General features: G+C 43.3%; 1 protein-coding gene across 1 annotated transcript; it reads right to left on the bottom strand.

The window, feature by feature from the left end:
• Positions 1-9,481: 9,481 nt before the first annotated feature.
• On the bottom strand, positions 9,482-17,861 carry LOC122921958 (protein max-like). The gene is made up of 2 exons (XM_044272306.1): positions 17,741-17,861; positions 9,482-10,020 (listed from the first exon to the last, which is right to left on the bottom strand). The coding sequence occupies exons 1-2, from the start codon at positions 17,814-17,816 to the stop codon at positions 9,833-9,835; spliced, it is 264 nt and encodes an 87-aa protein (XP_044128241.1). The 5' UTR covers positions 17,817-17,861; the 3' UTR covers positions 9,482-9,832.
• Between the last annotated feature and the right edge of the window lie 6,459 nt (positions 17,862-24,320).

Here is a 24,320-nt window from a genome sequence, read left to right on the forward strand (position 1 = left end):
ATACTAAGAATCCCAAACCCCTTGTGCAGACTACGAGTGGACACCACCAATACATTCCCAATTTCATTACGGTGCCATATTTGAAGACATTTGATGTACGTGAAAAGAAATGCAAATAAAATTAAAAAAAATGCTGAAAAAAAAAAAGCGTTTTTCAAATGGATTCAGAAATGTGAAAATTAATGCTAATAATCAGCCAGGAGGTCGCCGGCAGCAGCACCAAGTACTTGGAATTTCTTACGTGGCACGGCAACACCTCCGCTTTTCTGCAAAACTGATCCTAATGGAAGCGTAAATGACTCTGTGTAAAAAATAAAAAATAATATATATATAAAATACACGTATTTGGGTGTTTTTTCAAGTTTCCCCAACCTGCTTTCTTCACCTTGTGATACCTGTCGTACGAAGGTCAAACTGCAGACAAGTATTGCGGGTAATAACGCGTCAGTGACGACGCGCCAAGTGCAGATCTGTATAATGGCGAGCATGGACGTGTCAAGGAGGTTTTTTTTTTTTCTTTTTTTTTTTTTTATTGGGAAAACTACAAAACATTTACAGTAAAGAAAACAGTTTTTACAATCTCTCAATTCCTAGTGACCCAACTATTTATAACTAGATGTGATTATAAATATATTCAGCTAATCTTTTCATAGCATTTAGAAAACCCTCCCCCCCCCCTCCCCACCCAATTTGTGGTGCGTCAAAGTCAAAGTAGGACCCCTATACATAATTCGACCTGACCTCAGCTAGTCAGACCTCCAACCATTCCATATCCTACTCCACTGATATTCAATTTCCCTCCGTCTGTATATTATTTTCTCGTAGTTCTTTACCTTATCAATTAATTTTGACCATGTATTTATATCTGGAATGGATCGGGCAAACCAGGTCCGACTAATCAGAACTCTAGCCAACATCAGTATTCTACTCAGGAAGATCTTTTGGTACTTATGATTTTTTAGTTTGAAAAATCATTAAGAACAAATACTTGTGGTTCAAAGGGAATTCTAATTTTTAGTTTACACATAATATAATTATTGATGCCATTCCAATAATTTATAAGTTTTGGACAAGTCCATATCATATGGAAAAAATCCGCTCCCACAGTATCACATTTGGGACAATTGGACGTAGCTCTTAACCCACATTTATTCATCCAAAGGGGAGTGATATATAATCTATGACAAATATAGAATTGTATTAAAACATGGTTAAAGTTCTGGGACAATAAAGATAAATTCCCAAAAATATTCTCCCACCCTTCTCCCTGTAAATTCGGACAGTCCACCTCCCAAAGTTTTTGTCCTGGTGAATGTATATCACTAAACCGTGCCTTAACTAATAACTTATATATATTTGAAATTTTTATTCTAGAAAGTGTACCCCCTACCCAATCATTCAGAAAGGATAAATTATCTATATCCAACAACCGCTTATCATCCAGACTGGATAGTACAGATCTCAGTTGAAAGTACCTAAACCATGAAAGATTTTTTATATTATGTGCCATTTCTATATAAGGTTTAATTTCTCTATTTTTAACTACCTGTGAAATATATAAAATTTTGTTCTTCTGCCAAAATTTGTCGGCTGCAATTTCATTCAGCCTTTGTAAATATAAATTGTGCCAAAGAGGCGTAAATGTGAGTGAACCCTTAACCTTCAACCATGTCCTAATTGTAGCCCACACCTTAAGGAGTAGTTTTATAGTCTCTCTATAGCCTTGCTCATACCTCTTCAATAAACCAGATTCCAACAAAGTAAAGATGTTATTGTGAGCATAGCTAGCTACCAACTTCCCCAACAATGCACTGTTCTCTATTTCATAGCACTTCAATAACTGGGCTGCAATAAAATACCCCTTAAAATAGGGGAGATTTAAACCCCCGCAATCCACTGATTTATACAAATATTCCAACTTAATTCGCACTCGCTTTCTTCCCCATATTAGGTCATTTATTATTCTTTCCATAAGTTTAAAATATTTGTCTTGTATCCAAATAGATGTATTCCTGAGCACATAAAGAAATTGTGGTAATATCACCATTTTTACCAGTGAAACTCGATCAGCTCTAGATAGGGGAAGTTTCAACCAGATCCCTATTTTAGCTCTAATCTTTACCATGATGGGGATCAAATTAAGTTCTACAAAGTTTTCAACCCTAGATGATATAGTCAAACCCAAATATTGAAAAGTATCAACAATATCCAACTGAGTAACAGGGACCTCTTTCTGTGGCAGGGGGTCTATTGGGAGCAGACTAGTCTTGGCCCAGTTTATAAGAAGACCAGACACCTCACCAAATACTTTAACCATTTGAATAATCCTAGGGAGAGTAGTTTCCGTATGATCTATAAAAAACAGAACATCATCTGCGTATAATGAGATGCGATCTTGTATTCCTAGCGTACCAAATCCTTTGACCTGATCGTCGTGCCTGATGGCCATCGCAAGGGGTTCAATATATATATCGAATAGTAAGGGAGATAATGGGCAACCCTGACGGGTGCCTCTGTTTAACTCGATACTACTACTCAAAATTCCATTAAGACTCAATTTAGCCCTTGGAGATCCATACAATACCCTAAGAGTGCGTATAAACCTTTCTCCAAAGCCCATCCTAGCAAGAACCTTCCAAAGGAAACGCCACTCCACCCTGTCAAAGGCCTTAGAGGCATCCAATGACAGGATGGAGCGGGCGGTCCCCCCAGGGGCCTGGATATTTGAAAAGAGCCGATGTAAGTTATGATGTGTGCCCTTATTTTTAATAAAACCACTCTGATCCGGATGGATTATGGAGGAGACGACCCCAGAAAGCCTTGTAGCAAGGACCCTCGCCAAAAGCTTTACATCTGCATTAAGCAGTGAAATTGGTCTATAGGATTCTAAATCTAGAGGGTCCTTGCCTTTTTTTGGAATGAGTATCACTGTAGCCTCCATCATTGAATCTGGCAGCATCCCATCCTCCATTGATTTGGCAAAAACCTCCAATAGTCTAGGAAGAATACAATCCCCGTATTTACTATAGAATTCATATGGAAGCCCGTCTGAACCAGGAGTAGAATTAGCTGAACATAATTTAATAGCTCCCTCAAGTTCATGAAGTGAGACCTCCAGTTCTAATGCCTTCTTTTGCATCTCAGTGATAGTTGAAAAGTTGATCCTATCTAGATAGAGATCTATCTTATCATCTGTAATATTAGAATCAGCCTTATACAAATCTAGAAAATAATCAACAAAGGCCTTCTCCACCGGACCCTGTCCAGAAACTATCCTACCATCCCTCATTCGAACCTTGTCTAAATATTTTTTGGGTTGTTGATTGGAGATTACTCGGGAGAGGAGTCTACCGGGTCGCCCAGACTCTGAAAAGTATTTTTGCCCTTTAAAAATAAGATTCTGTTGAGCTTTATCCAGTAGAAAATTAGCATATATTTGTGTGGCTTTTTGCATATTTTCCCTATTATTCTCCGTCTTATTTATATGGAAGGATTCTGTCGCTGACACTACATGTTTTTCTAGATTTTTCTGTGTTTTTCCATATTCCCTTCTAAGATTCGTGATATTGCTAACCATCAATCCCCTCATGTACGCCTTAAAGGTATCCCATACCACTTGAATTTTTGCTGAGCCGTAGTTAATATCCCAGAATCGGCCTATATAATTTCGAATTATTTCATGTGTCTTTATAACTGATAACCAGTAAGGGTTTAGTCTAAAGGGAGGTCTTAGTGTATATCTTTCCGGAGACAAGCATAATTCTAGTACTAACGGGGAATGGTCGGATATTGACCTTGTTTCATATTTCATTCGTTTTATCAATTTCACATATTTACTATTTATCAATACAAGGTCTATTCTGGACAACGATTTACCTGCTTTACTAAAGCATGAAAAAACCCTTTTCCCCTGTCCCAGATATTCCCAAGCGTCCTCAAATCCAGCCTCCAGGCAAAACCGTGCGAGGGGAGACCCCTGGACCGGACTGACACTCTTAGCACTCATAGAGACCCTATCACGTAGAGGATCGATGACACAGTTAAAATCGCCAATAATCAGTGTTGGACATTCTGGCCATTTATCCATAAATAGTAAAAGAGAATTAAGAACCAAAAAAGAAAATGGCGGAGGGATATAGACAAAAGCCAAAATACATAACTCTCCCCCTAACCTGCAATATAAAAAAATAAATCTCCCCTGTTGGTCGACAGAGGATGCCTCACAAACGAAGTCAATAAGTCTGTGTATCAACACCGTAACACCTCTCGAGTAGTTGGAGAGGGTAGAATGGTACCTATGCACAGCCCATCCCCTGTCGACCATTCTAGTGGACTCCTCAGTGAGATGGGTCTCTAACAGGCATACTATTGCTGGTAAATGGGCCTGAGTCAGGTCGAAAACCGCTTGTCTCTTACCTCTTTCCCCCAAACCCCGTACATTCCAAGCAAAAATTCTGATCATCGTCATCAACAATGATTAAATAGAGGACCAGGAGAGAGGGAAAGAGGAAAAAACAAGAAGAAAAAAAATTAGTAAACCAAAAAAAGGGGAACCACATCCACTCTGACGCACCACAACCCAACCCCCCCCCTCACCCCCCTCCCACACCCCCCTCCCACAAACAATCCACCACATATGGTAGTAGATTTCTTTCCTAAGACCAACCCCCGACCCTCCCCCCACTCAGCCACCCCCACACCGCCAATAAGAAGCAAAGAAAACTACATTTAGGGGTATAAGCCCCTTATAATACTAATTATTCCCGCCAGATCATAACCCAGTTATATCATCGATTGTTTCGATCAAGCCAATCCGCGGCTTCTTCTGCGGTGTCAAAAAAAAGGGTTTTATCATCAAAAACAATCCGCAATTTGGCCGGGAATATAAGAGAATATTTAATATCCCTTTCTCTTAGCTTCTTTTTAACAGTCATAAATGTGCGTCTCTCTTCTTGTATTTCTTTCGAAAAATCAGGAAAAAAGGCCAGTCTAATCCCATTATACACAACCGGTGAGGATTCCCTCGCCCTTCTCAGGAGGACATCTCTGTCCCCTGTAGTCAGTATCTTAGCCAGGATTGTCCGAGGTTGTCTCCCTGGAATTGGTTTTCCTCCTGGGACCCGATGAGCTCTTTCAATCATGAAAAGAGAAGAAAATGACTCTTTACCAAAGTTCTCAAGAATTAGTTTCTGTATGAATTGGGTTGGATTTTTCTCTTCCACACCCTCTGGAATCCCTATTATTCTCACGTTGTATCTTCGTGACCTATCCTCCAGGTCCACTACCTTTTTCTTCAAGAGATTATATTCCACTTTAAGTGTAGAAAGTTCCGTATTTATTTTTTTGGATTCATTCTGTATAAGGGTGACGGAGTTTTCAAGGGTGTTACCTCTGTCTCGCATTTTAGACAAATCATCTTTTATTGATCCCACATCAACTTGAATAAATCCAAGTTAGGTTGTGACCGCCTGTATTAGATCCCCGTTCTGTTTAACCGCTAGGAGTATTTCTTCCAGCGGGGAAGAGTTATCATTAGGGATTGCTTCCCCCATTATACCGTCTTCCTCTTCCTGGTATCTAGCGCCTTTTTGTATTTCTGGCTTAGTTACCTCTGGTTCATAATTTATTTTTGCAAAAAAATCCTTTTGTCCGCCCCTCGTATTGACCCTTGGAGACTTCAGAAACTGATCCAGTTTTGTTGGTTCAGCAGTTTGGACCCGTGTTTTCTGACTTGATAGATCAGTCGAACGCCTAGGGGCTTTTGGGCCCATATCTTATTTCTCTTTATTCTACTATATTTATTTTTTAATTTTTATTTTCTTTTGCTGTCTTTTTTTTTTTTTTTTTAAATATCTTTATTTGGTTTTTTTCTTTTTGTTTTTCCCCTTATTCCGCTTATTCCGCCTCCTCCTCTCCTTTGGGTATATATCTTTTCTTCTTTGCTCTCCTTTTCTTTTTTTTTTTTTTTTTTTGTTCCTTTTGTTTTTCTTTTCTTTTACCTTGTCCCCCTTCCCCCTTTTTTTTTTTTTTTTTTTAATATAGTGTCTTCTTAGTTCTGTTTTTCTGTTTTTCTTCTCCTTTTTTTTTTTTTTTGTCTCCTCCCCCTTTTTTTTTTTTTTTTTTTTTTGTGTCCACTCTTCTTTATACTCTTTCTTCTCTTTTTTTTTTTTTTTTTTTTTTTCCCCCCTTTTCTTCTCCACTTTATACTTTAAACTCTATAGTTTCAGTTTGTTATACTCATATGCAACTTGGCAATCTCCAGTCAAGATTAACTGGGATCAGCAGACATGTAAGATTAGTCACTATAACATCAAAAAAGGAGGCATAACGAAACGGAGAAAGAAACTTATCGTCTTCTCCTACAAACCATCAGGTATGGGGAACACAGAGGTTACTCACTGACACCCAAGGGGGGGGTAGCAGATTTACAGGAACCGGAGGCACATTCCACCAGGGTAAGGGAGAAGAAGCTCCAGACAGCAGACTGCACACACCGACACGGAGGGCAAGACCGGAGGGAGGAACAGCAGGAGCAGCAAACCCGGGAACGGCAGGATCGGGAAAGAGCCGGAGGCAGCCCCCACATCCGAACCCAGCAAACGATATCTGCAGCGTGAGGATAACGAAACCAGGGGTCACCAGCGCTAATCGGATGGTCAGACGGTCACAGAGAGGGTGCAGGGAGGATTCAACACGAAGACGCCAACATAATCAAAGCAGCGAGGTAGCGGCGTGGTAGCTGAGCAGCAGGGAAAGCCGGGGGCGCGACGTCCACTACGTCGTCACGTCATCACGTCATCGGGAAGGGTGGAGCAGACCCTTGGACTTGGCTGGACCAGATGGGCCAGATGGCTGGATTGGTAAAGGGCAGAGAGCTCCAGTCCGACTCAGACGCCAGCAAGGTGGAGATGGAGTACTGGTTTGGGCTGGTATCATCAAAAATGAGCTTGTGGGGCCTTTTTGGGTTAAGGATGGAGTCAAGCTCAACTCCCAGTCCTACTGCCAGTTTCTGGAAGACACCTTCTTCAAGCAGTGGTACAGGAAGAAGTCTGCAAGGTAAGAAAAACATGATTTTCATGCAGGACAATGCTCCATCACACGCGTCCAAGTACTCCACAACGTGGCTGGCAAGAAAGGGTATAAAAGAAGAAAATCTAATGACATGTCCTCCTTGTTCACCTGATCTGAACCCCATTGAGAACCTGTGGTCCATCATAAAATGTGAGATTTACAAGGAGGGAAAACAGTACACCTCTCTGAACAGTGTCTGGGAGGCTGTGGTTGCTGCTGCACGCAATGTTGATGGTGAACAGATCAAAACACTGACAGAATCCATGGATGGCAGGCTTTTGAGTGTCCTTGAAAAGAAAGGTGGCTAATTGGTCACTGATTTGTTTTTTTTGTTTTGTTTTTGAATGTCAGAAATGTATATTTGTGAATGTTGAGATGTCATATTGGTTTCACTGGTAAAAATAAATAATTGAAATGGGTATATATTTGTTTTTTGTTAAGTTGCCTAATAATTATGTACAGTAATAGTCACCTGCACACACAGATATCCCCCTAAAAATAGCTAAAACTAAAAACAAACTAAAAACTACTTCCAAAAGTATTCAGCTTTGATATTAATGAGTTTTTGGGGTTCATTGAGAACATGGTTGTTGTTCAATAATAAAATTAATCCTCAAAAATACAACTTGCCTAATAATTCTGCACTCCCTGTATTTCGAAGATGGGGGGGGGGGGACGACAAAAGATAAAAAGTATCATCATTGTACTGGGCACAGAATTTCATGTGTGCAAAGAAATAATAAATGAGAATTTATCTATTCATCGACATCAAACCAATAACGATGTGAGCGACAAGCTCGGCCGCCTCTTAGGCAGTTGTGGTTCTAGTCGCAAAGACCAAAAAATGAAATAAAAATGAAAAAAAAAAAAAAAACCTGCAGTGACCGAGTGTTTGACAACTAGACACAAATATGGCCTATGTGGAAGGAGAAGTAATATATCTCAAGCATGCACGCCGGTAGGACACACATACCGGGATGTCCTCTCAGACTTACAATGGAAAATAGCTGCCACCGATTTCATCCGATGCTATATAATAGCGGACCCCAATGGAGGATTTGTAAGCCAGTAGAAGTTCATTGCTTGTGTGTCACATGACGGCGCACCTCATACTACAAGATATTAGATATACCGATATATAGAACAACCACATTTCATTTATTTTCCAGAATTTATATTCCTATGCCGTACAGAGATGTCCAGGGCAGAGAGCCCCCCCCCTACCAGCAAGTAATAGTCCTCTACTGGGACGGCCAAAATGGCCACTATAGGGGTTGTCACGTTGTGTAATGGAAACAAGGGGACGACACGGAGTAACTAAGCATCTTTAGCATTCAGTAGTATGGGAGAGCTGTAGGATAACCCCTAATACAGCTGAATAAGGGTAGGTTCACACCTCATTTTAACCGATGCAGGGGTTCACTGGATCAGGCCTAGCCAAATACTGCCATTCAACGCCAGACCCCATTGGCTTTAATGGGATCTATCTGCTTTCTGGCATGAGTCCCAGATGTGCCAACCCCTTTAAGAAGGGAACCTCCTCTAGCAAATGGCGGATTTCACAGCCAAAATACATCACGATGTAAAACACTCCAAAAAGACATAATAAAGAAAAAATACAAACTGGAAAAATAACATCAACATAAAGCTGTAGTTTGGAATAGACTTTTACAAGACATACGGGCAACTGCTCAAACAGCAATCCCCTAATATGGTCTAATACCAGAAAAAGCTTAGTTTAGGAACGGGGGTGAAGGGGGGTATTATATCGATATCCAAACTGCACAAAGTCAGCGGCTGCCCCCTTCACACTACAGAAGTAGCCGTTGGTCAAATCTCAGGTTTCTTGATGCAAGTAGTAGTATAATACAGTTAAAGTCTGAGGACACATCTGAAGCCGGGGCTTCCCGAGCGTCACAATGGACGACGCTCAGCGTTGGGAAGTGCACCATTCGCTGCTCGATAGGATCCAATGGATGCAGCAATATCGGTCTTGGCAGAACGGGATTCATTACAGATCGGGGGCCAAAGGGTATAAATCAATACTAAGAATCCCAAACCCCTTGTGCAGACTACGAGTGGACACCACCAATACATTCCCAATTTCATTACGGTGCCATATTTGAAGACATTTGATGTACGTGAAAAGAAATGCAAATAAAATTAAAAAAAATGCTGAAAAAAAAAAAAGCGTTTTTCAAATGGATTCAGAAATGTGAAAATTAATGCTAATAATCAGCCAGGAGGTCGCCGGCAGCAGCACCAAGTACTTGGAATTTCTTACGTGGCACGGCAACACCTCCGCTTTTCTGCAAAACTGATCCTAATGGAAGCGTAAATGACTCTGTGTAAAAAATAAAAAATAATATATATATAAAATACACGTATTTGGGTGTTTTTTCAAGTTTCCCCAACCTGCTTTCTTCACCTTGTGATACCTGTCGTACGAAGGTCAAACTGCAGACAAGTATTGCGGGTAATAACGCGTCAGTGACGACGCGCCAAGTGCAGATCTGTATAATGGCGAGCATGGACGTGTCAAGGAGGTTTAAATAACATATAGGGGAGGGGATATAGAGGGGAAAAGAAAAATGCTGTCTGATAACTCACTGATAAGGGGGGAAAGGAAAGGCGGCGTTGGACAAACAAAAACATTAGGCAGAAGTCCTTAAAGGAGTTGACCAGGGCCTATTTACGGGCGAAGGAGGGCCTGACGTGGATAAGCTTGGTACAGGCTGCTGGTTTTATTGCTTGTGTTTGCTTAACTCGCTTCCATCCGTAGCTTCTTTCTGCTTTGGGGTTCCTCGGGTTCGGACTCGGAGCTTGAGTCGGATCCTCCGTCAAAGGCGGATATGGTGCTGCCATTGGGATTGGTGTAAAGGCTGCTGTCAGATGAGGAGTAGTTCGACTGAAGGCGAGAATTGGATTTCGCTTTCTCCAGTGCACGGACTGTAAAGACAGATCAGACGGTGAGTAATGGACCTCTGAAACCTTAGGGCAAATATTCAAAAATGTGGATTGGTGAAACAAAACAGAAACCCAAAAACCTGCCCCCCCTCCCCAAACCGCCAACAGGTTTACAATGATAATCGTCTTTCTTCTGTCGGTATCTGAATAACGTAGAACAAGAATTTCCATTCAAGCTTCCAGATGCTAGTGAAGTAGTCATGAGGACAGAGACGCTCTCCTGAGGAGTCACGCTGGCTGAACTCCTTCTTCTAGCTTGATTAAAATGCCATGACGTTAAAAAACCTCCTAAAGTGGCATTCAGTACATGCGCAGTGAAGCGGCCACATCTTTGGGGATGTGTCAAATGTGGTTTTAGAGGACTTGTGATGGTGTACCCGTCTGTAGGATGTTAATCAGGTCAGGAGAAGGACCGGCCAGCATGACTCCTTGGGAGAGCAGCTCCACCCCCATGACTCCTCACTGGCATCTTTTTCCTAATTATGGAGAAGAAAGAAGATTATGATGATAGATAACAGGTTGGTGGTGGTTTGGGTGGGAGCTATAGTCTGATGACAGGTTCCCTTTTAGAGGAGAAGTTAGCTATTTCCTCCTTTGTGTTGATGTCACTACTACGGTGACGTATCACATCTGTCTCCACAGGCATTGACTAAATTCAGTCACTGGACAGTAAGAAGGATGGGACAGATTCCAAAGAAGACTATGAGTGGGGAGACCCTCTAAGCGACCGGATCTAAGACAAACGCAGCTCCTGGACAGCCAATATGGCTACAAATCGAATATGGGAGATCTTTACTCCTCATCCCAGAAATTTAAGGCCTGGGCCTACAAGCTTACAAGACACACGTTTCACACAGTTCCTGCAGATAAGGATTTAGGAGCAAAGTCAAGTTCAAATTTCAGGAGGTTGGTAGATTTTTAAAGGGATTGTCCCATTTCAGCAAACTGCATTTATCATGTAGAGAAAGTGAATACAAGGCACTTACTAATGTATTGTGATTGTCCATGTTGCCTCCTTTGCTGGTTTGAATCATTTATCCATCGCATTATACACTTTTCATTTCCACAGTTACAACCACCCTACAATCCAGCAAAGGTGGTCGTGCTTGCACAATGCAGGAAAAAGTGCTGTTCTATGTGCTCTCACACGGTACCAGCCACCAGAGATGTCAGCGCTATTTCCTATAGTAATCACGGCCACCACTGCTGGACTGCAAGGTGGACGTAACCATGGAACCAAGAAGGGTATAATGTGATGGGAAAATGAATAAAGCCAGCATCATTATTTGTCTTCAGTTAAAGGGGTTGTCCGGGTTCAGAGCTGAACCCGGACATACCCTTATTTTCACCCCGGCAGCCCTCCTGAGCCTGGCATCGGAGCATCTCATGCTCCGATGCGCTCCAGTGCCCTGCGCTAGATCGCGCAGGGCACAGGCTCTTGTGTTTTCAATAACACACTGCCGGGCGGTAACTTCCGCCCAGCAGTGTGTTCGGTGACGTCACCGGCTCTGAGGGGCGGGCTTTAGCTCTGCCGTAGCCGTTTTACTGGCTAGGGCAGAGCCAAATCCCGCCCATCAGTGCCGGTGACGTCACCGGGCTGCCTGTCAGCCCCATAGAGAGCCCGGTATGTCACCGGAACTCAGAAAAATGCCTTTGCCCTGCGCGATTTAGCGCAGGGCAAAGGAGAGCCTCGGAGCATGAACTGCTCCGATGCTCATGTCAGGGGGGCTGCCGGGGTGAAAATGGAGGGATGTCCAGGTTCAGCTCTGAACCTGGACAACCCCTTTAATGAAATGTTGTCACTAGACTAATAGTTGGTGGCCCTGTCCCAAAAAAATAAAATAAAAAACAAACCAAACCAAACCTAGCCTATACATCTAACCTGTCCATAGACTGTTTATCTAGACGTAATCCCCCAAAAAATAAAGTGTTAAAGGGGTTTTCTGGGCACCAGCGAGTCCCACAAAACCACCTTAATTACACAGAACACACTTGCAGAAGAAAGTTTGTAATATACTTTGTTCCGATGTTGCGTGGAACAAAATACATTAGAAAGTGTCTTGTATTAACTTGGTCTACATGATACATGCCATTTGCTGACGTGATACAACCCCTTTAAGGCTACAGACACCTAAATGTTTTTATTAAAACGGTTTCTTGTTTGGCTTCTGCACCTTCTACGTTTCACAGTACATTGAAGGCTGCAGAAGCCTCGCCCCTGATAATCGGCCCAACTATCGGCACCGTGTGCGAGTCAAGCCCCCTGTTGGTCACTTGTTTAAATGCGAGAGTGAAATCTGATTCATATGTGTTGAGAGGCAAGCAAGTAACTACTGAACGTCTGGTCTCCAGGAAATGATGCTGGAAGACAGTAGATAACTAAAATATAGATTTTTTTATTACACTGAAATACCCCTTTAAAGGTTGGTGGCCCTGTCCCCCCAAAAAACATGCCCTGGTTTTTACAATGGCTGAACGTTTGAGCCATGATCAAACTGTGCCGCAAATCAAAGCATAGCTGCGGCCTACATGAAGTAATAATCGTAGCACTGAATGAGGCTAGTTTCACACCAGCGTTAGGAGATTTGGCGCAGCAATACTTGTCCAGCCGATTCTCTGCATATTTACCGGGTTGAGGCCGGATCTCGGCCGGTCTCCATTATAGGGCATTCAGGAAGCGTCCGGCAATGCTGGATCCACAGAGCCTGCCGGATCTCTGAGTGCTAGCGTGAAACTAGCCTAACCCAGATGTATTCAGGGTCCCAGAAATAGTGCCTTCACACGTGGCAGACTATACTGCAGAAATTTCCGTAACTGAAAATTAGTTCCATTCATCTGATTCACTGGCACGTGACTTTCTGGTTGTTGGCCTCAGAAATTTTGCAATAAAATCTGCAGTGTGCGAAGGCACCCTTAAGGGGTTGTTCCATGTCCTTGGGAGACTCATTAGGGAGACCGAGCTGATGTATAAGTCTTATTTACAGGCAATGGTCAATGGGAGGCAAAGATGAAAATTACTGTGTGAAGGCACCCTAAGGTGCTGACTACAGACTATGCTCCATGCAAAACAAGACTACAGCCACACCACAGACACCCATCAGTGGACAGCTATTTTGGGGTTCTTGCCCCTCCCCAATACAGAGCACTATTAGGCTGGAAGAGATGCTTGTGATGCAGCCCTGGAGTAGGGGACATGTCCAGACCAGGGGCGTAACTAGAAGTGACTGGGCCCCACAGCAAATATTTGTAAGGGCCCCCCTCAGCGCGCTTCGCATCTCCCTCCTCCTGTGTAAACCCCACTCCTTTGGCACAGTGTAGCGGTATACTGTATATTGTGAGGCACAGTGTAGAGGTATACTGTATATTGTGTGGCACAGTGTAGAGGTATACTGTATATTGTGAGGCACAGTGTAGAGGTATACTGTATATTGTGAGGCACAGTGTAGAGGTATACTGTATATTGTGTGGCACAGTGTAGCGGTATACTGTATATTGTGGGGCACAGTGTAGAGGTATACTGTATATTGTGTGGCACAGTGTAGAGGTATACTGTATATTGTGTGGCACAGTGTAGAGGTATACTGTATATTGTGTGGCACAGTGTAGCGGTATACTGTATATTGTGGGGCACAGTGTAGAGGTATACTGTATATTGTGTGGCACAGTGTAGCGGTATACTGTATATTGTGGGGCACAGTGTAGAGGTATACTGTATATTGTGGGGCACAGTGTAGAGGTATACTGTATATTGTGTGGCACAGTGTAGAGGTATACTGTATATTGTGGGGCACAGTGTAGCGGTATACTGTATATTGTGGGGCACAGTGTAGAGGTATACTGTATATTGTGGGGCACAGTGTAGAGGTATACTGTATATTGTGGGGCACAGTGTAGCGGTATACTGTATATTGTGTGGCACAGTGTAGAGGTATACTGTATATTGTGGGGCACAGTGTAGAGGTATACTGTATATTGTGTGGCACAGTGTAGCGGTATACTGTATATTGTGTGGCACAGTGTAGCGGTATACTGTATATTGTGTGGCACAGTGTAGAGGTATACTGTATATTGTGGGGCACAGTGTAGAGGTATACTGTATATTGTGTGGCACAGTGTAGAGGTATACTGTATATTGTGTGGCACAGTGTAGCGGTATACTGTATATTGTGTGGCACAGTGTAGCGGTATACTGTATATTGTGTGGCACAGTGTAGAGGTATACTGTATATTGTGTGGCACAGTGTAGAGGTATACTGTATATTGTGGGGCACAGTGTAGAGGTATACTGTATATTGTGGGGCACAGTGTAGAGGTATACTGTATATTGTGTGGCACAGTGTAGCGGTATACTGTATATTGTGTGGCACAGTGTAGCGGTATACTGTATATTGTGGGGCACAGTGTAGCAGTATACTGTACATTGTGGGGCACAATATAGAGGTATACTGTACATTGTGGGGCACAGTGTAGGCTATATGTGTATAACATAAACATATTTCATATGAACACTTACAATTTCTTGGCTTGGCCCTTGGGGATCTCGGACGCCACTTCCACACTTTGGCCGGGGGCTCGGCGGAGCTGATGTTGTGTTTTATCCTAATGAGAAAGATTTCATAATAAGGATTTGGAGAAGGGGCAGAGGGATAGCAGAGCAGGGGGAGGCCGGTGCTGATACTAGGGGGTCATACCATGGGGGAGTAATAAAGCCCACCATAATGCCCCCCAGTAGAAATAATTCTCCTTATAATGTGACAGTGCAAAAATACCCCCTTGTAATGCCCCCAGTTGAGCTAATGTCCCCATAGTGCCCCCATAATGTGCCAGTATAAAATACCCCTATATAGTGCCCCCAGTAAATTCCCCCATAGTGCTCCTCTCCCCCTTCCTGCTAGTGCCCCCCATAATGTACCAGTATAAAATGCCCCATATATAGTGCCCCAGTAGATGCCCCTCAGTGTCCGGCCTCTGATAGGCTGCCGGCCTAGTGTCCCCCATAATGCCCCCAATAATGTGCCAGTAAGTGTCCCCATAGATGCCCCCCCATCATGTGCCAGTATCAAGTGCCTCTCCCCCCCCCCACATGTCCCAGTATTATAGTGCCATCTCCCCCCATGTGCCAGTATCAAGTGCCTCTCTCCTTCCCACCCCCCCATGTGCCAGTATCATAGTGCCAAAACCCCCCATGTGCCAGTATCAAGTGCCTCTCTCTTCCCCCCCATGTCCCATTATCATAGTGCCATCTCCCCCCCAAAAAAGTGCCAGTATTAAGTGCCTCTCCCCCCCATGTGCCAGTATCATAGTGCCAACCCCCCCCCCCACGTGCCAGTATCAAGTGCCTCTCTCCTCCCCCCCCCATGTCCCAGTATCATAGTGCCATCTCCCCCCACCCCCACAAAAAAGTGCCAATATCAAGTGCCTCTCTCCCTCCCCCCTCCCCATGTGCCAGTATCAGGTGCCTCTCCCCCCCCCCCCATGTGCCAGTATCAAGTGCCAACCCCCCCTCTCCCCTCCAGGTGCCAGTATCAGGTGCCTCTCCCCCCCCCCATGTCCCAGTATCATAGTGCCATCTCCCCCCCCCCCACAAAAAAAGTGCCAGTATCAAGTGCCTCTCTCCCTCCCCCCCCACCCCATATGCCAGTATCAGGTGCCAACCCCTCTCCCCCCCATGTGCCAGTATCAGGTGCCAACCCCCCCCCAGGTGCCAGTATCAGGTGCCACTCTCCCTCCCCCCCATATGCCAGTATCAGGTGCCACTCTCCCTCCCCCCCCCATATGCCAGTATCAGGTGCCAACCCCTCTCCCCCCCCATGTGCCAGTATCAGGTGCCTCTTCCCCCCCCCATGTGCCAGTATCAGGTGCCAACCCCCCTCCCCCCAGGTGCCAGTATCAGGTGCCAACCCCCCTCCCCCCATGTGCCAGTATCAGGTGCCTCCCGCTCCCCCATGGCAGTAACAGTCGGGTATTAAAAAAATAATAATAAACACTTCTACTTACCTCCATGTCAGCGATGCGATGCAGCCTCTTCCTGTGTCCCGCCTTGTATGTCCTTATATGGAGTCAGTGCTTGTATTTGAGAAAAGATTCTGCTGGGATTCGAACCCACAACCTTCTGCTTCAGAGGCAAAGCAGCTAACCACTAGACCATACTTGCTGCGTTGCTGCTGACTGAAAAAATATGAGACTTCTACTGTTATAGCTGGCTAAGTGTACATCTATACACATGACAGCTGCTCATATAAAGAGATATAGCAGAGCTGAATGTGCTGAGACAGCTGTCATATACAGATATAGCAGTATCTCAGATATATCTCTATATGACAGCTGTTCCAGCACACTCAGCTCTGCTATATCTCTATATATGATAGCTGCCCCAGCAAACCCAGCTCTGCTACATCTATGCATATGACAGCTGCCCAAACACACCCAGCACTGCTATATCTCTATATGACAGCTGTCCCAGCACACTCAGCTCTGCTATATCTCTAGATATGATAGCTGCTCCAGCACACCCAGCTCTGCTACATCTATATATCTCTAAGTATTGCTATACAGTAGATAGATATATAGAGATATAGCAGAGCTGAGTGTGCTGGGGCAGCTGTCATGTGTATAGATGTAGCAGAGCTGGCTGTGTTTCGGCAGCTGTCATGTGTATAGATGTAGTAGAGCTGGGTTTGCTGGGGCAGTTGTCATATATAGAGATATAGTAGAGCTGAGTGTGCTGGTGCAGCTGTCATGTGTATAGATGTAGCAGAGCTGGGTGTGTTTAGGCATCTGTCATGTGTATAGATGTAGTAGAGCTGGGTTTGCTGGGGCAGCTGTCATATATAGAGATATAGCAGAGCTGAGTGTGCTGGTGCAGCTGTCATGTGTATAGATGTAGCAGAGCTGGGTGTGTTTGGGCATCTGTCATGTGTATAGATGTAGTAGAGCTGGGTTTGCTGGGGCAGCGGTCATATATAGAGATATAGCAGAGCTGATTGTGCTGGGACAGCTGTCATATAGAGATATAGCAGTGCTGGGTGTGTTGGGGGCAGCTGTCATGTGTATAGATGTAGCAGAGCTGACTGTGTTTCGGCAGTTGTCATGTGTATAGATGTAGTAGAGCTGGGTTTGCTGGGGCAGCTGTCATATATAGAGATATAGTAGAGCTGAGTGTGTTGGGGGCAGCTGTCATGTGTATAGATGTAGCAGAGCTGGCTGTGTTTTGGTAGCTGTCATGTGTATAGATGTAGTAGAGCTGGGTTTGCTGGGGCAGCTGTCATATATAGAGATATAGCAGAGCTGAGTGTGCAGGGACAGCTGTCATATAGAGATATAGCAGTGCTAGGTGTGTTTGGGCAGCTGTCATGTGTATAGATGTACAATTAGCCAGCTATAACAGTAGTAGTCTCATATTTTTTCAATGAGTTGTAATGCAGCCTTTATGGCTGTGAGGGTAAATGCTTTGCCACTGATTCACTGCTAGATTGGAGGTTGTGGGTTCGAATCCCAAGGAGACAGTAAAATTAGATCACACTAGCGGCTGCTGTGAAGGGGCCCTGAACACGATATTTAACTAACTTGAAAATAAACTGTCACACACGCTGCCGGGGCGCCGGGCCCCGAAGCAGCTGCTTCCCCGGTAGTTACGCCACTGGTCCAGACGTGGAAAACCTCAGGATGGACCTCGTGAACCTCCTGGAATACACGTCCATACCTTGTTGTTCTAACAGAGAGTTTTGTCTCTTTAGGTCATCGATGTCTTGCTGGTGTGTGTGATTTTTCCTTCTCATATACTGTATATATTCTGTTGCTTTGTCCAGTATTTGAGCCCGTGAAGCCTTGAAGGGATGAAGTAAAAGGGTTACACCTGACCACTTTTATCAACATTATTCCTCCTAAGTTAATGAAAAGTTGTCACTAGACCAATACCGTTCAGTTAACGAATACCAACCTGTCCATAGACTGTGTTAAAAGGAGTTTTCCAGGACCCAGCGAGTCCCTCAAAGCCACCTTAATTACACAGAACACACTTGCAGGAGAAAGTTTGTAATATACTTTGTTCCGAAGGTGCGTGGAACGTGGTTATGTGACACTCCTCTTCTGAGGATCCAGCTTCCGCTGTGGTCGCACCCTTTACCAGGTTTCCAGTCTGAGCTATGGGAGGGACCAGAATGATTCCTCTTCATGGCGCATACACAAAATCCTGAATCCTTATCTTCGCTTGGACCAGGGAGAGCTACAGTTCTGGTCCCGTCCACAGAAGAACGACATCCCATCCGAAGCCCAGAGGCCAAAAACTTAGTAAAGGATGTGACGTTGGTGGATCTAGGATTTTCAGAAGAGGAGTGTCACGTGGCCCGGTTCCCATGTGGCTGATCCACGCAACTTCAGAGTGGTTAAGTATATAACAAACTTTCTCCTACAGGTGTTTAACGGACTAGGTCCCGGAACACCAATTTAATTGCCATATGATTGTCTGGAATATGGGATCACATCACCGTCACTGTGCGGATCAGCCTAGTCCACTATGCTTCTAACAGAAAAAGTCCATACCTTTTCCAATGTGAGTCAATGGCGGACATATGTAAGTGTACAGACATGATATTCAAACTGTCCCGATGAGAACAATTCACAAAGCTGGCATGAACCTAGTCTGAGGCCATGTCTACATATGCTTTATGGAGGACACTGCATGGCATGGAGAACCTGCCTGCTTCCCGGAGAGAATGCAAAGGATTTGTGCAGCTACAAATAAGGGATGCAGTTATTTGGCGTATATGGCGGAAGGTTCTCCTAGCATATACACCGAGCCTACACTGAGAGGCCGTCACTAGCTGATTGACAGGGGTCTGACACCCCGCACCCCCACCGATCACCTGTTTGGGAGTAAGTCCAGCGCTAAAACTACACAGCTCATCGCTGCAGCACAAATACCACCGACTTCCGTGAGTCAGTGCTGGAGATTCGGCGGCACAGCTGATCGGCAGGGGTGTTGGATGTTGGGCCAAAGCTGATCAGCTAATGATGGCTTATTTTAAGGACAGGCCATCACGTAATAAAAGCTGGACAACCCCTTTACGCTGGGTTCAGACCTGAGCGCTCTGTATGCGCAATTGTACCGGCGTTTGCAATCGCGCATACAGAGACAAGCGAACGCCCATTGTCGCGCGTTCCCAGAAGTCTATGTACTGGAACGCGCGACAAGACGCCCCAAAGAAGCTCATGTACTTCTTGGGGCGTAGGGCGTTTTACAGCGAGATCGTACGAGCTGTAAAACGCCCAGGTGAGAACAATGCCGATAGGGAAGCATTGGTTTCTCCTTGTTGAGCGTTTTACAGCGCGTAGGAACGTGCTGTAAAACGCTCAGGTCTACAACATTCACCATTCATTTCATCCTCTGGGTCGAGGATTAGAGCGATACAAAACGTATGTAGTGTTTTATTTATGTTTTACAACTTTTGCACAATGACACCACTTAAAAAAATTATTTATGTAGCGTCATCCAGGGACCAGAATATTTTTATTTTTCTATTGATGGTGCCATGTGAGTTGATGTTTTAACTGGTACCATTTTCGGTATCATGGTACTGTATTTTTTTATCCCATTTTTTTATAAAGCACGCTAATCAAAAAAACAACATTCAAACTAGTTCCAGTGATTACAGATGGCAATATTAATTTTTTAAGTTTTCTAGAGGGGGATGGATTTTTTTTATGTTGGATTTATTAATTTATTTTTACATAATTCAGTATTGCAGTGTATTATGCCTGTCATTGATATACTGACAAGCAGGCTATTAGGACCTACCTTAGGCAGGACCTAATAAGCTAACATTTATAAGACTTTAGTAGGCCACTGGCTGCCATGGCTATTCATCAACACCCAGACATCACATCATGGAGGCTGCCAATGGACTTACAGACAGAGCACCTCCTCTGTAAAGCAGGTGGGTGCTGCTGCTGACCATGGCATCTAAAGTGGACTCGGGGTTCTGGAGATCCTGGCCAATAGAGCAGAAGCTTTGTGGTTTTTAAACAGCTTAGGTCCCTTTCACACGAGCGTGATTTCCGCACGGGTGCAATGCGTGACGTGAACGCACAGCACCCGCACTGAATCCTGACCCATTCATTTCAATGGGTCTGTGCACATGAGCGTCGTTTTTCACGCATCAGTTCTGCGTTGCGTGAAAATCGCAGCATGTTCTATATTCTGTGTTTTTCACCAATAGAAGTGAATGGGGCTGCGTGAAAAACGCATTGCATCCGCAAGCAAGTGCGATGCGTTTTTTTCAATGATGGTTGCTAAGAGATGTTGTTTGTAAACCTTCAGTTTTTTATCACCCGCGTGAAAAACGCATCAAAACGCATTGCACCCGCGCGGAAAAAACTGAACAACTAAACGCAGACAAAACTGACTGAACTTGCTTGCAAAATAGTGCGGGTTTCACTGAACGCATCCTGACCTAATCCGTCACGCTCGTGTGAAAGGGGCCTTAGCATACACTACAACCAGAAAAGGTGTGTAGAGCTTTTCTACCCATATTGATGGCCATAGTAAGTAGTGGACATACACGCAAGCTGCCTCTCCATTCAACTCTCAGGGACTGCTGTTGATGGCAGAGCTCAACTACCTCCAACAGTCCCATAGAGCTAATGAATTGGTGGCGTACATATGTGACCGTCACTTCCATTCACATCTTGTGATCTGTGGGGGACCAGTGGTCAGACCTCTGCCAATCAGACCTATCCATTATCCTATGGAATGGGGATAAGTGTTAGTAATGGGACGACCCATTCAAGGATTTTTAAAGGAAGTCAGTCATCTCAATTTACCACTACCACCTGCAGTACTAAATTACCTCCAATCAATACTTTTTATGCCGATACCCCCCACCCCAAAACGCCAGTGAATTAGATTGAGAGGACTCATGAGCTCTGCGTGAGGTCCTCTCGGTTATGTGCGCACGAGTTTGTGAGTCCAACAATCTGATCCAGTGGAGCTTTATGGCAGCAGGGCGTAGGGGTGTAGGGAGGTCAGTGTAAGCGGTCCTATTCATGTAGTCCTTAAAGGGGTTTTCCAGAATTTTTATACTAATGACCAATCAGCTTGAAATAAATCTAGCAGAGCAATAAGTCTGGAGATCTCTGGATCCATGTGAGGTACAGGGCTGGTTCTAATTAGAAAGAGACAGTCATGTATTATATGACGTCTGATTTTCATTTTTTACATTAAACAGCGGGCCCCCTGACATTACAGCTCGATGGCCCCCCTGACGTGATGCACGGGACTTTGCCGACCAGACCCTGTTTTGCTTGGACATAGGTGGTGCCAGATGTGTCTGGCAGCCACATATCTCCGCTTCCCTAATGAATTACATGTAAATTCTGCCGAGCCAAATGTGGCGGTTTATTATAAAGTTGGGAGAGACTGTACGGCCAACATCTATCTAATATGTACGGCCGGCAAACCAGCTGCTTTATTTCACCGTATGAAGGCCAATCTGGAGTGACATAGTAACAGCTAAAAAGTCTCTGCACAAATAAAACTAAAGAAAAAACAAACCGTAAGAAACAAAACAAAACTTTCACGAGATTAACCCCTTAATGACCGGGCCATTTTGCACCTTCGTGACCAGACTGATTTTTGCAAATCTGACATGTGTCACTTTATGTGGCAATAACTTTGTTCCACAAGAATTAAAGGAAAATGGAGATAAAAATTTTAAATTTCACTTTTTTGGCAGATTTTCCATTTTGATCCATTTTTTCTTTAACACATCGAGGGTTAACAGCCAAACAAAACTCAATATTTATTACCCTGATTCTGTGGTTTACAGAAACACCCCACATGTGGTCGTAAACTGATGTAAGGGCACACGGCAGGGCGCAGAAGAAAAGGAGCGCCATATGGTTTTTGGAAGGCAGATTTTGCTGAACTAGTTTTTAGATGCCATGTCCCATTTGAAGCCCCTCTGATGCACCCTTACAGTAGAAAATCCCCAAAATTTTGGAAATTAGGGGATAAGTTGCCAGTTTTATTGGTACAATTTTGGGGTACATATGATTTTTAATTGCTCTATATTATGTTTTTTGTGAGGCAAAGTAACCCAAAAATTGCTGTTTTGGCACTGTTTTTATTTTTTACAACATTCATCTACAGGGTAGATCATGTGCTATTTTTAAAGAGCAGGTTGTTACGGATGCAATGATATCAAATCTGTCTACTTTCTATGTTTGTTTCAGTTTTACATAATAAAGTATTTTTGAAAAAAATTATGTTGTTGTTTCTCCATCTTTTGAATGCCATATTTTTATTTATTTTTTCTGCCGATCATCTTGTGCAGGGGCTCGTTTTTTGCAGGAAGAGTTGATGTTTTTATTGGTACCATTTTTGGGTACATATGATTTTTTGATCATTTATTTTAACACTTCATGGGGCAAGGTGAACAAAAAATTGGTTGTTTTAGCACAGTTTTTATTTATTTATTTATTTTTACAGCGTTCACCTGAGGGGTTATGTCATGTGACATTTTTATAGAGCAGATCGTTACGGACGTGGCGATACCCAATATGTATACTTTCTTATTTATTTAAGTTTTACACAATAACAGCATTTTTTAAACCCCAAAAATGATGTTTTAGAGAGCCATAGCTTTTCTATTTTTGACCGATTGTCTTAGTTAGGGTCTCATTTTTTGTGGGGTGAGGTGACAGTTTGATTGATACTATTTTGAGGGACATACGCCTTTTTTATCGCTTGGTGTTGCACTTTATGTGATGTTAGGTGACAAAAAAATAGCATTTTTTTTATTTATTTTTATTTTTTACAGTGTTCACCCGAAGGGTTAGGTTATAGAGTTGGTTGTTATGGACGTGGCAATACCTAATATGTATACATTTTTTTTATTTATTTCACTTTAACACAATAATAGCATTTTTTAAACAAAAAAAATGATGTTTTAATATGTTCATGTTCTGAGAGCTCTATTTTTTATTTTTTTTGAGCGATTTTCTTATGTAGGGGCTTATTTTTTGTGGGATGAGGAGGTAAAAATAAAAAAAATTCACTTTTTTTGCAGATTTTCCATTTAAATCAATTTTTTCCTGTAACACAGCAAGGGTTAACAGCCAAACAAAACTCAATATATATTACCTTGAATCTGCAGTTTACAGTAACACCCCATATGTGGTTGTCGACTGCTGTACGGGCACACGGCAGAGCTTAGAACAGATTGAGCACAATATGGTTTTTGGAGGGCAGATTTCACTGGAATAATTTTCAGGCGCTGTGTCGCATTTGAAGTTACCCTGAGGTACCCAAAAAATGTGACCCCATTTTGGAAACTACACCCCCTAAAGTATTCATCTAGGGGTGTAGTGAGAATTTTATTATTTTATAGTATTCATCTAGGGGTATAATGAGAATTTATTTTTACATTTTGGAGTTTGTCTAATTTTCCAAATTTTAATTGGCTAATAATATAATGAAATATGGAGTGTTAAAACACAGAGGATTAGATAATAAATTAAAAATGGCCAAAAGTGCATAAAAAGTAAAAAAAAATTAAATTAATGAAATAATTAATCTAGGGTAGTATGGTAAATGCAGAAACACTGCTTAATGCAAAGTCCAGGCTTACCTGGACAGGTGTCACATTGATATGTGGTATCCCGCCGTATCCCATTCTTGTAACAGACCCTACATCTCTTTTGGGCTCTGCTTTTTTTTCGCAGTAGGGGGCACCTCCGATGGGAAGTGTTGCCCTGGGATAATTCTGCTGGCATGACTAGAGGACGCTACCCCACTGCTATCCTGAGGAAAAGTGGAAGAAAAAGAATACCGAAACAAGAGCCGCACATTTAAAATATAATAAATTTATTTAAGGAAACAAACACAAGAAAAAATGGATTAAAATCGTTGTATACAACAAATCAAGGCCATGTGAACCATATATCTGCACATGCCACCCCGGCTCACCACAAAATCATGAACATGCCCCCACATCAATAAATAGATAATGTTATAAAGTAAATGCAATCCATCAACAATGAATAGGAGCTGAAATACTTATCATGGAGAAAGCATGGTGGGGGTATGCGTGGCGGTCAGGAAAGGAGCCCAACGCGTATCACTTGCTGGCTTCCTCACGAGTGCCTGATCCTAAGTATCACATGATCAAATATATATACACACAATAATCAAGTAATAATAGTCTTTACCTGCGTCTCAGGTCCCCATGTGGAGAGTGGGGGCGGCAACCACCTCGCTGACATGGAGGAGGAGGTGGCCGGCG

Source organism: Bufo gargarizans, chromosome 11, assembly GCF_014858855.1.
Source record: "Bufo gargarizans isolate SCDJY-AF-19 chromosome 11, ASM1485885v1, whole genome shotgun sequence".
Lineage (NCBI taxonomy): Eukaryota > Metazoa > Chordata > Amphibia > Anura > Bufonidae > Bufo > Bufo gargarizans.